Below are 13,491 nucleotides of genomic sequence, written 5' to 3' on the forward strand. Positions count from 1 at the left end.
TCCTTTCTTTTGTAATTCGGGGTTTCATCCTCGTTTTTCCTCTGGTCAGGTGGAGCCTTCGGATTGTCCTGGAGTGGACGTGGTGGTGGATAGGCTACATCAGATTTGGAATCAGGTGGTGGACAATTTGAAGTTGTCTCAGGAGAAGGCTCAGCAGTTTGCTAATCGTCGTCGCCGCGTGGGTCCCCGACTTCGTGTTGGGGACTTGGTGTGGTTGTCTTCTTGTTTTGTCCCTATGAAGGTCTCTTCTCCCAAGTTTAAGCCTCGGTTCATCGGTCCTTATAAGATCTTGGAGATTCTTAACCCTGTATCTTTTCATTTGGATCTCCCAGCATCGTTTGCTATTCATAATGTGTTCCATCGGTCGTTATTGCGGAGGTATGAGGTGCCCGTTGTTCCTTCGGTTGAGCCTCCTGCTCCGGTGCTGGTGGAGGGAGAATTGGAGTATGTTGTTGAGAAGATCTTGGATTCTCGTGTTTCCAGACGTAAACTCCAGTATTTGGTTAAGTGGAAGGGTTATGGTCAGGAGGATAATTCCTGGGTGGTCGCCTCTGATGTTCATGCGACTGATTTGGTCCGCGCCTTCCATAGAGCTCATCCTGATCGCCCTGGGGGTTCTCGTGAGGGTTCGGTGACCCCTCCTTAAGGGGGGGGTACTGTTGTGGATTCTGTTTTTGGGCTCCCTCTGGTGGTTACAACTGGTACTGGGTGACTTTGGTGGGTTGCGGTCTCTGGTTTCCACCTGTCCATCAGTGGCTGGGTGTTTCCTATTTAACCTGGCTTTCCTGTCATTCCCTTGCCGGCTATCAATGTATCAGTGTGTGTCTCTGTTACCTGCTCCTAGGCCTTCAAGACAAGCTAAGTCTGTATTTCCCTGTTTCAGGATTGCTTTCATGTTTTTTAGTCCAGCTTGCAGATATGTAATTCTCTGCTGCTGGTTGCTCTAGTGGGCTGAAATTACCACTCATGTACCATGAGTTGGCACATGAGTTTAAGTAATTTCAGGATGGTATTTTGAAGGGTTTTTCAGCTGACCGCGCAGTTCACCTTTTGTATCCTCTGCTATCTAGCTTAAGCGGGCCTCATTTTGCTGAATCTGTTTTCATAACTACGTTTGTGCCTTCCTCTCATTTCACCGTCATTATATGTGGGAGGCTGCTATCTCTGTGGGAATATTTCTCTGGAGGCAAGTGAGGTCTGTTATTCTTCTGATAGGGGAAGCTAGATCTCCGGCTGGCGCAAGACGTCTAGGGGCCCCCCCAGGAACGTCCCCCGGCTACTGTTAGTTGAGTGTTGAGGTTCAGGATCGCGGTCAGCTCAGGTTCCATCACCCTAGAGCTCGTCCTGTTTTTGCCCGTGTTATGTTGACAAATTCCCTGCCATTGGGAATCATGACAGGTATCCACATTAAAATTGAATGAAGGGTTTAGGAGTTTCAGCTCCTTAACATGTGCCACCCTGTTTTTAAAGGGAACAAAAGTAATTGGACAATTGACTCCATGGCTATTTCATGGACAGGTGTGCGCAATCCCTTCGTTATGTCATTCTCAATTAAGCAGATAAAAGGCCTGGAGTTGATTTGAGGTGTGGTGCTTGCATTTGGAAGGTTTTGCTGTGAAGTAAACATGCGGTCAAAGGAGCTCTCCATGCAGGTGAAACAAACCATCCTTAAGCTGCGAAAACAGAAAAAACCCATCCGCGAAATTGCTACAATATTAGGAGTGGTAAAATCTACAGTTTGGTACATCCTGAGAAAGAAAGAAAGCACTGGTGAACTCATCAATGCAAAAGACCTGGGCACCCACGGAAGACAACAGTGGTGGATGATCGCAGAATAATCTCCATGGTGAAGAGAAACCCCTTCACAAAAGCCAACCAAGTGAACAACACTCTCCAGGAGGTAGGCGTATCAATATCCAAATCTACCATAAAGAGAAGACTGCATGAAAGTAAATACAGAGGGTTCACTGCACGGTGCAAGCCACTCATAAGCATCAAGAATAAAAAGGCTAGACTGGACTTTGCTAAAAAACATCTCAAAAAGCCAACACAGTTCTGGAAGAACATTCTTTGGACAGATGAAAAGAAGATCAACCTCTACCAGAATGATGGAAAAAAAAAAGTATGGAGGTACAGCTCATGATCCAAAGCATACCACATCATCTGTAAAACACGGCGGAGGCAGTGTGATGGCTTGGGCATGCATGGCTGCCAGTGGCACTGGGTCACTAGTGTTTATTGATGATGTGACACAGGACAGAAGCAGCCGAATGAATTCTGAGGTATTCAGAGCCATACTGTGTGCTCAGATCCAGACAAATGCAGCCAAACTGATTGGTCGTCATTTCATACTACAGATGGACAATGACCCAAAACATAAAGCCAAAGCAACCCAGGAGTTCATTAAAGCAAAGAAGTGGAATATTCTTGAATGGCCAAGTCAGCCACCTGATCTCAACCCAATTGAGCATGCATTTTACTTGTTAAAGACTAAACTTCAGACAGAAAGGCCCACAAACAAACAGCAACTGAAAACAACTGCAGTGAAGGCCTGGCAGAGCATCAAAAAGGAGGAAACAGCGTCTGGTGATGTCCATGAGTTCAAGACTTCAGGCAGTCATTGCCAACAAAGGGTTTTCAACCAAGTACTAAAAATGAACATTTTATTTAAAATTATTGAATCTGTCCAATTACTTTTGGTCCCTTTTAAAAACAGGGTGGCACAGGTTAAGGAGCTGAAACTCCTAAACCCTTCATCCAATTTTAATGTGGATACCCTCAAATGAAAGCTGAAAGTCTGAACTTCAACTGCATCTGAATTGTTTTGTTTAAAATTCATTGTGGTAATGTCGATAACCAAAATTAGAAAAATGTTGTCTCTGTCCAAATATATATGGACTTAACTGTACATAAGGTCCTTTGTAGGATAGAGGCAAAAAAACCCACAAATTAAAAAGACTTTGTCAGGTGACTCATCCTGTCCATGGTTTGGGTAGCATGGATCTGAGACTGGGCTCCATCATTACACCAACGTCTCCTCACTGACTTTGTTGGACTAGCAGGTTTCTCCTTATACATACATTGGCCCTGACTCCTCAAACACTTTTCACCAGTATTCTAGTGTAAAATTGTTTGTAATGCTGCAAAATGTTTGCCTGCTAAGCATAACCGAGCACAGCCAAGAAATTCAACATCATTTATTTCACAAAAGTGGTGTAAATACAACAAAAATATAAGCCAGTCAGTGACTGTAACACATTTCTTGCGGTGGCCCATGTAAGCTGAAAAACGCCAAATTCATTAGGAGGCACACGCTGTTTTACACACTGTATTGTGTCTCACGTACATGTGAATGAGGCTGGAGTGTGAACATGTAAAATGTCTGTGTAGAGTAGCAGTAGGGTGGCCCCTGTGGTATCAACTCCTCCTGTGGGCCCAGGCACTCCAGTTTGACATGGATTATCCCCTTATGAACCAGGCCAAATTTTTCAAATCTGACCAATGTCATTTTATGTGACAATAACTCTGGAATGTTTCAACATATCCCAGTGATTTTGAAATTATTTTTTTTCGTGACATATTGTACTTTATGTTAATGGTGAATTTATGTCGATATTTTCTGCGTTTATTTATAAAAATTTCAGAAGTTTGACAAAAAAAATGCTAAAAATTAGCAATTTCCAAACTTTGAATGATTATCTCTTTTAGGCTGAAGTCACACGACCTTAGAATACGGCGGCGTGCTATGAGAGAAAACATCGTATAGCACTCGGCCCAGGGTTAATCTATGAACCAGCTCACATCAGCGTTTTTTTTCTTAGAAGTATTCGACGTGCGAGTAAAATTGCAGTAGGCCAAGACTCGCCAATGCAAACCTATTGGGTGCGAGAAAAAAAAAAAAATAAATCGCACAGCACTCAGACCATGGCCTTGTTTGCTGATATGTTTTTATTTCTGGCAAACATGGGTCACTCTTTTCACAATAATATGGAAACCTTCAAACAATTTGGGGTCTATTCCGGTTTGATCATAAACCAGGACAAATCAGGAATTTTGTCAGTAGATAATAGATTTTTGCAGTTAGAGTTAGAGGGAATTGAGTTCTCTCTAAAAGGTAGGACAACCATGATATGTTTTGGCACCCAGGTGTCCCTAATTATCTAAAACTATGAAAAGCTTTAACCTGGACTCCCTAAATGTTAGATTTAAATTTAGAGCGGAGATGTGATGTAGACTACCTCTTTCAGTGGTGGGCTGCACCAACTTGAAGAAGATAATGTGGATGGCTCAATTATTGTGTATCTTACATATTGCTCCCATCTGGGTTCCCCAGTATTTATTTCTCAAATTAAAGTGTATTTTAAGGATTGGATATGGAAAGGTAGAACTGACAGAGGAACAGATGCAGGAGGATTGACAGTTCCTGCCCCTAAAATGTACTGTACTATTTGGCAGCACAGTGGCAGCACTTTAGGGGATGAAACACACAGAAAACTCACAAAGTAAGCAAATAATGGAGATTCTGGAGAAACATAGGCTCAAATTGAACACTGAACAGTGGTATATAAGGGTGTAGCTAAGTTATTCCCATTTAGGATGTGTTGTGGTTCCCAGAGTTCAGGAGCTTGGAAAACTTTGGCCAATAGATGTGAAAGGGAATACGGTGTGACTTTCAAGACGTGGAAAAAGGTGTAGTTAGATTTGCCCACTGACTTTGATTTAGCATCAGATGAGTTTTACAAATAACTTCAAGTGAGAAATGCTATGACAAATGAGGTGGAGAAAATCTCATTGAATAGCCTGTCTGTAATAAGATATACAGTGTAGTATTTCTTATATCGAGCTCTGCAGAGCGGTCTTTGTGGCTCTTTTCTCTTTGATATCAACATCTAGTGGGTAAAGCATTGTAGCGTAACCTGATATACGTCAAAGGAAAATGGGAAGGTGACTGGGGTTTCATCAAGGAAGAACAATGGTGTGACATACTTTCCAGAGCATTGTAGCTTTCACTTGGTGAAGCACATCATTTGTCTTATCTACATATGTTACAGGGGGTTCATACGACCCCATTGTTCCTTTTCAAAACTACAGTATATCAAAAGTGTAAAATCCATAGCACAGATCTACTGTACATGATGTCGCCATGCCCAAGTTACAGGTGAGTAGTTACTCTACTGCTGTTTATAATCTGAATATTGATTTTGCTTGTTATTTTTGTGTCCTGGGATACGTTGAGATTTGATTTCCTGAAGAAGACAGCAGTGTGTGATATATCATAAGGCCTGGAAGCTTATAGCATGGGCTGTAGGAACTTACACCCACTCAAAGAGAATTCATAAACAGGATTACTAGTCTTATTAAGGGCATCTCATTTGATAAGAAATTCAAATAAAAAATATGGAGATCTGTTGCTAGATGATCCAGGGTTCGCTCCATTCAATATGGTTAGGGAATGCATGTTATCCCATTAGGATCCGAAGGGATATCAATGGAGAAGAACTGTCTTGTGTGGACTCTAGAACTTAGTACACGGTATGGGACCCTAATATCCCATGGTCTAAGATGCCAGGGGGCAGGAAGCAAAGCAGAAATACATAAAACAACATTAAAGGGGCAGAAAATGTATATGGACATCTTTAGGGGCATTATACTTTAGCATTTAAGGCAAAAACAGAATCTGAATTAGGACAACCTCTAAGAATTTAAGAGAACCTGACAGTTGATATATGCTGCCCAATCCTGGGGCAGAATGTGTCAGGCACTGGTTGTACAATCTCAGCCGTGTATGTTTGACCCTGGAACACTGCGGAATTTCAGAGATAAACATACTTTAAACAGCAAGAAGCTGCCAGGTACCCACTTGTCCGACTAGACTCAGTGAAGCACAATTGTGTAATGTAGAGTAAAGACACGGCTGTAATGGCTCTGTGATATGGATTGCATTGATACCTTTGGTGAATAATTCCACTTTGTGGTTCTTCTTTAATCCCCATTTGAACTTTTCTGCTAATTAGATTTCAGTGCACAGGGGCCGGACTGTGCACTGGGTCTCCTCCTCCCTGTCTGTGCTTCCTCAGCCCTCGCCTGCTTCCGGGTCTGAGGATGACTATTTCTCTGTCTAAAATCTCAGCAGTGAACTGTTATTTAAAAACTGGAGGCAGGCGGCGGGGCTGGGATTCACAGATCGGGAGGAGAAGATCCAGGGCACGGTCCGACCCCTTTGCATCGAAATCTAATTAGCAGAAAACTTCAAATGGTAATTTTTATTTTTTTAAGTGGAAACTTCAAATGGCCCAAAATTATACTAACAGGTTCTGTTTAAGGTCAAACTCACAAATACGACATTCAAGTCTTAAAACTCACCTGGAGGTTGTAGTCTTGCAGAATTTTAACAAGCGAGTCTCTCAAATTAGGAATCTCCATTCCCTCTTTAATCCGGTGAATCAGAAGGATTGGGTCAACATGGGTTCCAATGTTATTTAGCAATCCAGTTATAAATGCTGTTAATCGAAAAACAGATGTCTCATTACAGCGGACAGGCAACTCGTGACACTTTTTATAACGGACAGGACATTTGGTTGAATACACAATCATATAGCATAGTTTCTTTTTGTAACATAAAAGATGGCTGAGCTCGGCTGTCTTGGTCATTCCGACAGACAATGGAAGAACTGACGACACGCATGTACAATCACGACGCTTCATTCAATCCTGACCACAATAAGGGGAAATGGGGCATCAAACCCCCGCATTCTAGTCATTGGTAGAGATCCTTACGGTAGGATACACACTGATCACATATTTATTACCTACCTGGTTGATAGGCGATAAATGTATATCATGGGAAATTCCCTTTAACATGTAAAAGAAAAATTATATTGATCCATTAATCTAGAACGACTATGTACAAACATTTTTAGGGATCTGTCATTGTTCTCTTGTATATATTCCAGTCCTGACATGTTACGTACAGGAAAAGAATGACTACATGAAAGATTTAATGGGCTGATCAAGAAAACAGAAGCATATTCCAGCTTTACCATATGAGCTTTCTCTTAAACCGACAGGAAAAAATTGTGTTCTATATGACCACTAGATGGAGGCCAGATGTTATCGCATCGGGAAGGCGGTAATGTCAAGATGGGGCAGGCTTTGCAGCGTTGAGAATCTCTCCCCCCATGTGCTCACCCACCTATCCACTCTCTCTTTCCCCATGTGCTGACTTCTCCCGTCTGTGCTCTCTTCTTTGACCTGTCCACTCCATGTGCTATCCCCCTTGTCTGCTGTCTTTCTCCTTCCTGTGCTGTGTTCTCCCCTCATGTGCTGTCCCATTTGAGCTGTCTCCCCCCGTGCTTTGTCTCTATCACCCCTGTGCACTTTCTCTCTCCCCATCTGCTGTTTTCTCCTTTCATGTCATCTCTTCTTTGACCTGTGTACCCCATGTGCTCTCCACCTTGTCTGATCTCTCTCTCCACCACTGTGCTGTATTCTTCTCTCATGTGTTCTCTCGTTTCAGCTGTCTCCCCACTGTGTGTCTTCTTTCCTATGTGCACTCACCCCTCCCCCTGTATTAAATTAAAGCAAAGTAGGTAAAGGTAACATTTTATTAACATGGAAAAATGTATGACAAAGGTGCTTTTATTTACATTGTACCCACATAAGGACAAAAAAACACATTTTATTCCATAATCTATGTCTATCTATCTACACTACCGTTCAAACGTTTAGGGTCACCTAGACAATTTTGTGTTTTTCGTGAAAACTCATACTTTTATTAATCAAATGATTTGCCAAATGAATTGAAAATCTAGTCCAGACACTGAAGGTTCGAAAAAAAAGATTTTTATTTGAAATAATAATTTTCTTCTTCAAACTTTGCTTTCATCAGAGAATGGTCCCTTTACAGCAATTACAGCATTGCAGACCTTTGGTATTCTAGCATTTGCTGAGGTAATCTGGAGAAATTTCACCCCATGCTTCCAGGAGCCCCTCCCACAAGTTGGTTTGGCTTGATGGGCACGTTTTGCGTACCATACGGTCAAGCTGCTCCCACAACAGCTCAATGGAGTTGAGATCTGGGGACTGCGCTGGCCACTCCATTACAGATAGAATACCAGCTGCCTGCTTCTTCCCTACATAGTTCTTGCATAATTTGGAGGTGTGCTTTGGGTCATTGTCCTGTTGTAGGATGAAATTGGCTCCAATCAAGCGCTGTCCACAGGGTATGGCATGGCATTGCAAAATGGAGTGATAGCCTTCCTTATTCAATATCCCTTTTAACTTGTACAAATCTCCCACTTTACCAGCACCAAAGCAACCCCAGACCACCACATTACCTCCACCATGCTTGACAGATGGCGTCAGGAACTCTTCCAACATCTCTTCAGTTGTTCTGGGTCTCACAAATGTTATTCTGTGTGATCCAAACACCTCAAACTTGGATTTGTCTGTCCATAACACTTTTTTCCAATCTTCCTCAGTCCAATGTCTGTGTTCTTTTTCCCATATTAATCTTTTCCTTTTATTAGCCAGTCTGGCTTTTTCTTTGCCACTCTGCCCTGAAGGTCAGCATCCCAGAGTTGCCTCTTCACTGTAGAAGTTGACACTGGCGTTTTGCGTATACGATTCAATGAAGCTGCCAGTTGAGGACCTGTGAGGCGTCGATTTCTCAAACTACAGACTCTAATGTACTTGTCTTGTTGCTCAGTTATGCAGAGGGGCCTCCCACTTCTATTTCTACTCTGGTTAGAGCCTGTTTGTGCTCTCCTCTGAAGGGAGTAGTACACACCGTTGTAGGAAATCTTCAGTTTCTTGGCAGTTTCTCGCATGGAATAGCCTTCATTTCTAAGAACAAGAATAGACTTGTCTTGTTTAACATGAAAATTCTTTTTTTCTGGCCATTTTGAGAGTTTAATGGAACCAACAAATGTAATGCTCCAGATTCTCATCTAGCTCAAAGGAAGTCTTCTTACACAGTTAGCAAACACAAAGTACCATAACAACACTGGAGTGATGGTTGTTGGAAATGGGCCTCTATACACCTTTGAAGACATTGCATTACAAGCCAGACGTTTGCAGCTAAAATAGTAATTTACCACATTAACAATGTATAGAGTGTATTTCTGAATCATTTAATGTTAGCTTCATTGGAAAAAACTGTGCTTTTCTTTCAAAAATAAGGAAACTTCTAGATGACCCTAAACTTTTGAACGGTAGTGTATCTATCTATCTATCTATCTATCTATCTATCTATCTATCTATCTATCTATCCCTGTATCTATGTATTATATATGTATTTTATATTGATCTATCATCTATGTCTCTATCATCTGATATTTGAGCACTGAGTAAACTTTCCATCGGAAGGCGTCTCAGCTCCAAAATTCAAAGATTGACAACTTTGACATAAATGGTTCATGGGACCGCAGCTGTGTTCATGAATTGTGTTTTCATCATGGGTTACATTTTTTGCTTGTAGTTGAAGTTCATGTCTTTCTTTTTGTATGTGACTTATTTGCCGGTGGATGTTGATTTGTCGTAGCTGTTGTAGTCGCACTTCTCTCTGGCTTTGTGCTTCAGCTTGTCACTGTAGACGGTGTTCTTCAGCATCGTGTAACAGTCTTCTTGCTGTGGCCAATGGACATTGTTCTTGAAGTAGCTTGCGTTGGGAAAATGCCTTCTTAGTTAACCTCATACACCTTGAAGTTGTAGACTCGGCGGTGTGGTGTGCTGGTTCCAATGGGCCATTTTGTGAGCATGGTATTGCTGTTAAGACTGCAGATTTCTGTTTGCGGCGCTGTTGTTGCGTAATGGAATCCAGTGATAATCTAATGACTTTTGCATCAGGGGATTCATGTGCTTGACGCCTAGGCTTATATGCATTGTTTTTGTCCCGATGCTGTTGCTCTTCAAGAGTCTCATTTGCCCGTTGTTGTATTCGACGTTGTGCCTTTGCTGCTTTCCTTTCATTGTCATTGGTGTACTTTTTAGGAGGAGCCATGTTGGGGTTGATATTTGCTTTTTAAAGGGGTTTTCCCACAAACGAAAGTTCATATTAAAAATTGTCTGACCGTGTACAGAACATACCACATCTCCTGGGCAGGGGAGGAGGCAAAAGACAATACTGACATTATAGCAGGAGATCGCAGAGGATACATTTTGTGAGGTAATATATTGTTTAAAAACAGTCAGTGAAATATTTTGGCGGCAGCATGTTCGCGACGGTGTTCAGCTGGTGGTACCGCGCAAGAGGCTGCGTACGGCGTATACAGTGCGTGTGTACGGCATATACAGTGTGTGTGTTTGGGGTGTGTACGGCATATACAGTGTGTGTGTGTGTGTGTGTTGCGTACAGCATATACAGTGTGTGTGTTGCGTACGGCATATACAGTGTGTGTGTGTGGTGCGTACGGCATATACAGTGTGTGTGTGTTGCGTACGGCATATACAGTGTGTGTGTAGTGCGTACGGTGTATACAGTGTGTGTGTGTGTGTGTGTGTGGTGCGTACGGCGTATACATTGTGTGTGTGCGTGTGGTGTGACGGTGTTCCGCTGGTGGTACCACGCAAGAGGCTGGTACCACCAGCAGTTTCCATATTGAGACAGCCATCACTTGGGTGTCCTGATATGGCGGTCGGTGAACTTCTGCTGCTTGGTATTCTGGGATCCGAACACATCTGGACGGAACAGGATGTGAAGACATTACAAGGTAAGTATATATTAACCCCTTTCTGACCTCGGATGGGATAGTACGTCCGAGGTCAGAACCCCCGCTTTGATGCGGGCTCTGGCGGTGAGCCCACATCAAAGCCGCGACATGTCAGCTGTTTTGAACAGCTGACGTGCGCGCAATAGCGGCGAGTGGAATCGTGATCCACCCGCTGCTATTAACTAGTTAAATGCCGCTGTCAAATGCTGACAGCGGCATTTAACCGGCGCTTCCGTCCATCGGGCCTGAAATGAGCGCATCGCCGACCCCGTCACATGATCGGGGGTCAGCGATGCGTCTGCATAGTAACCATAGAGGTTCTTGAGACCTCTATGGTTGCTGATGCCGGATGGCAAGCAGCAAAGCAGGAATTCAGCTACATAGGAGCAATCTGATGATCGCTCCCATGTAGCTGAGCCAATCGAGTTGTGCCAGCTATTGAAGCATGGCAAAAGTAAAAAAAAAAAAAAGTTAAAAAAAATGTGAAAAAAATAAAAAAAAATATAAAAAGTTTAAATCACCCCCCTTTCGCCCCATTCAAAGTAAAACAATAAAAAAAAATCAAACCTACACATATTTAGTATCGCCGCGTTCAGAATCGCCCGATCAATAAAAAAAAAGGATTAACCTGATCGCTAAAAGGCGTAGCGAGAAAAAAAAATTGAAACGCCAAAAGTACGTTTTTTTGGTCGCCGCGACATTGCATTAAAATGTAATAATGGGCGATCAAAAGAACGTATATGCACAAAAGTGGTATCAATAAAAATGTCAGCTTGAAACGCAAAAAATAAGCACTCAACCGACCCCAGATCACGAAAAATGGAAACGCTACGGGTATCGGAAAATGGCGATTTTTTTTTTAGCAAAGTTTGGATTTTTTTTTTCACTACTTAGATAAAAGAGAACCTAGACATGTTTGGTGTCTATGAACTCGTAATGACCTGGAGAATTATAATGGCAGGTCAGTTTTAGCATTTAGTGAACCTAGTAAAAAAGCCAAACAAAAAACAAGTGTGGGATTGCACTTTTTTGCAATTTCACCGCACTTGGAATTCTTTTCCCGTTTTCTAGTACACGACATGGTAAAACCAATGATGTTGTTCAAAAGTACAACTCGTTTCGCAAAAAATAAGCCCTCACATGGCCATATTGACGGAAAAATAAAAAAGTTATGGCTCTGGGAAGGAGGTGAGCGAAATACGAACACGGAAAAACGGAAAATCCCAAGGTCATGAAGGGGTTTTAAGATATCTAAAACTAGGATCACATATCTAACATTATCATGGGGAAATATATGGACTTTTATGCTCCTGTTTACACTGCGCGATGTGCAGCGTTTATCAACCACTGACCGCCAACATGCTTGTCAGCTGGTGGTCATTTAATAGCCTGTTAGGCTATGTGCACACAATGCGGATTTAGTGCGGATCCGCAGTGGATTTTTCCGCCCACTGTGATTTACAGTACAATGTAAATGAATGGGGGAAAAAAAACTGTGCAGATGGTGCGAAAAAATCAGCGCGGAAACGCTGCGGATTTAAAAGAAGTGCATGTCACTTCTTTTGTGCGGATCTGCAGCGTTTCTGCACCCTTCCATTATAGAAATTTGCAGTGGTAAAAAACGCAGAAAATCCGCACAAAATTCTGCACCCCATTCCGCAACGTGTGCACATAGCCTTACACAGGAAGACCACTTTTCAGATGAGCAATGAATGATCAGTAATAGATGAAATAGTGCACACAGGCCGCTATTGTTGTTGGCAGCGCGAGTCCCGTTTACACAGAATGATGCGTAGCTGACAATGGTCATCTTTTGTGCCGCACCAGAGATCATTTTACCCTATTAATGTTCGTATTCCTCAATCATTAGTTAATTGGCATAGGAACATGTGTTTCACGATAATGTTGCAATGTAAATTAACAGGGAATCTAACAGCAGGTTTTTACTACCTCATCTGAGATTAGCATAAAGTAGGAAGCGAGACCCTGATTCCAGGAATTTATCACTTAATTTACTGGGCGCAGCAGTTGTGATACAATCAGAGTTTTCTCTGCTGTAGATGTAGCAGACCTAAAAGTACCGTCACACTCAGCGATGCTGCAGCGATATAGACAACGAGCCGATCGCTGCAGCGTCGCTGTTAGGTCGCTGTAGAGACGTCAAACACAGCAGCTCCACAACGATGCAGGAGCGATCCTGTGACGTAACGGTGACTCACTTATCGTTCCCACAGGTCGTTAGCTCCATGTTTAACATCGCTGGCATCGTTGCTTTTGATGTCAAACACGACGATACACGCCGATCTGACGACCAAATAAAGTTCTGGACTTCTAGCTCCGACCAGCGATATCACAGCGGGATCCAGATTGCTGCTGTGTGTCAAACACAACGAGATCGCTATCCAGGACGCTGCAACGTCACGGATCGTTGTCGTTCTCGTTGCAAAGTTGCTGAGCGTGACGGTACCTTTAGAAAACTGACCTCGCTTGCACTACTGATTAGCATCTTTCTGTGTACATAGCATACTGACAGAAAACTGTTAATCAGTGCTGGGGGCGTTGTTGGCCTGAGGGGCACATTGGCAGCTAGTCTGGCAGTGATAATCTCTTGTTGATAAAACACTTTTTATTCAAACAACAGCACACAGTTTCATAAGTGACACTTTGTTGAAATCAGTGCTTCAGCCCCTGCCCCATGCTGTGCTCAGATTTCACAGCAAAAACCTTAGGACAGATTCCCTTTAAGATTGTGGGGGAAAAATGCTTAAAAATACAATTAAAC

General features: G+C 42.6%; 1 protein-coding gene across 2 annotated transcripts in view; it reads right to left on the bottom strand.

Moving 5' to 3' along the window:
• VPS41 (VPS41 subunit of HOPS complex) overlaps positions 1-13,491 on the bottom strand; it is a 343,493-nt gene that overhangs the window by 39,370 nt on the left and 290,632 nt on the right. For both annotated transcript variants that reach the window (XM_077269269.1, XM_077269268.1), the window contains exon 25: positions 6,364-6,500. In XM_077269269.1, the coding sequence (XP_077125384.1) occupies positions 6,364-6,500 (137 nt within the window). The remainder of the gene's footprint in view (positions 1-6,363; positions 6,501-13,491) is intronic.

Source organism: Ranitomeya variabilis, chromosome 6 (assembly GCF_051348905.1).
Source record: "Ranitomeya variabilis isolate aRanVar5 chromosome 6, aRanVar5.hap1, whole genome shotgun sequence".
NCBI lineage: Eukaryota > Metazoa > Chordata > Amphibia > Anura > Dendrobatidae > Ranitomeya > Ranitomeya variabilis.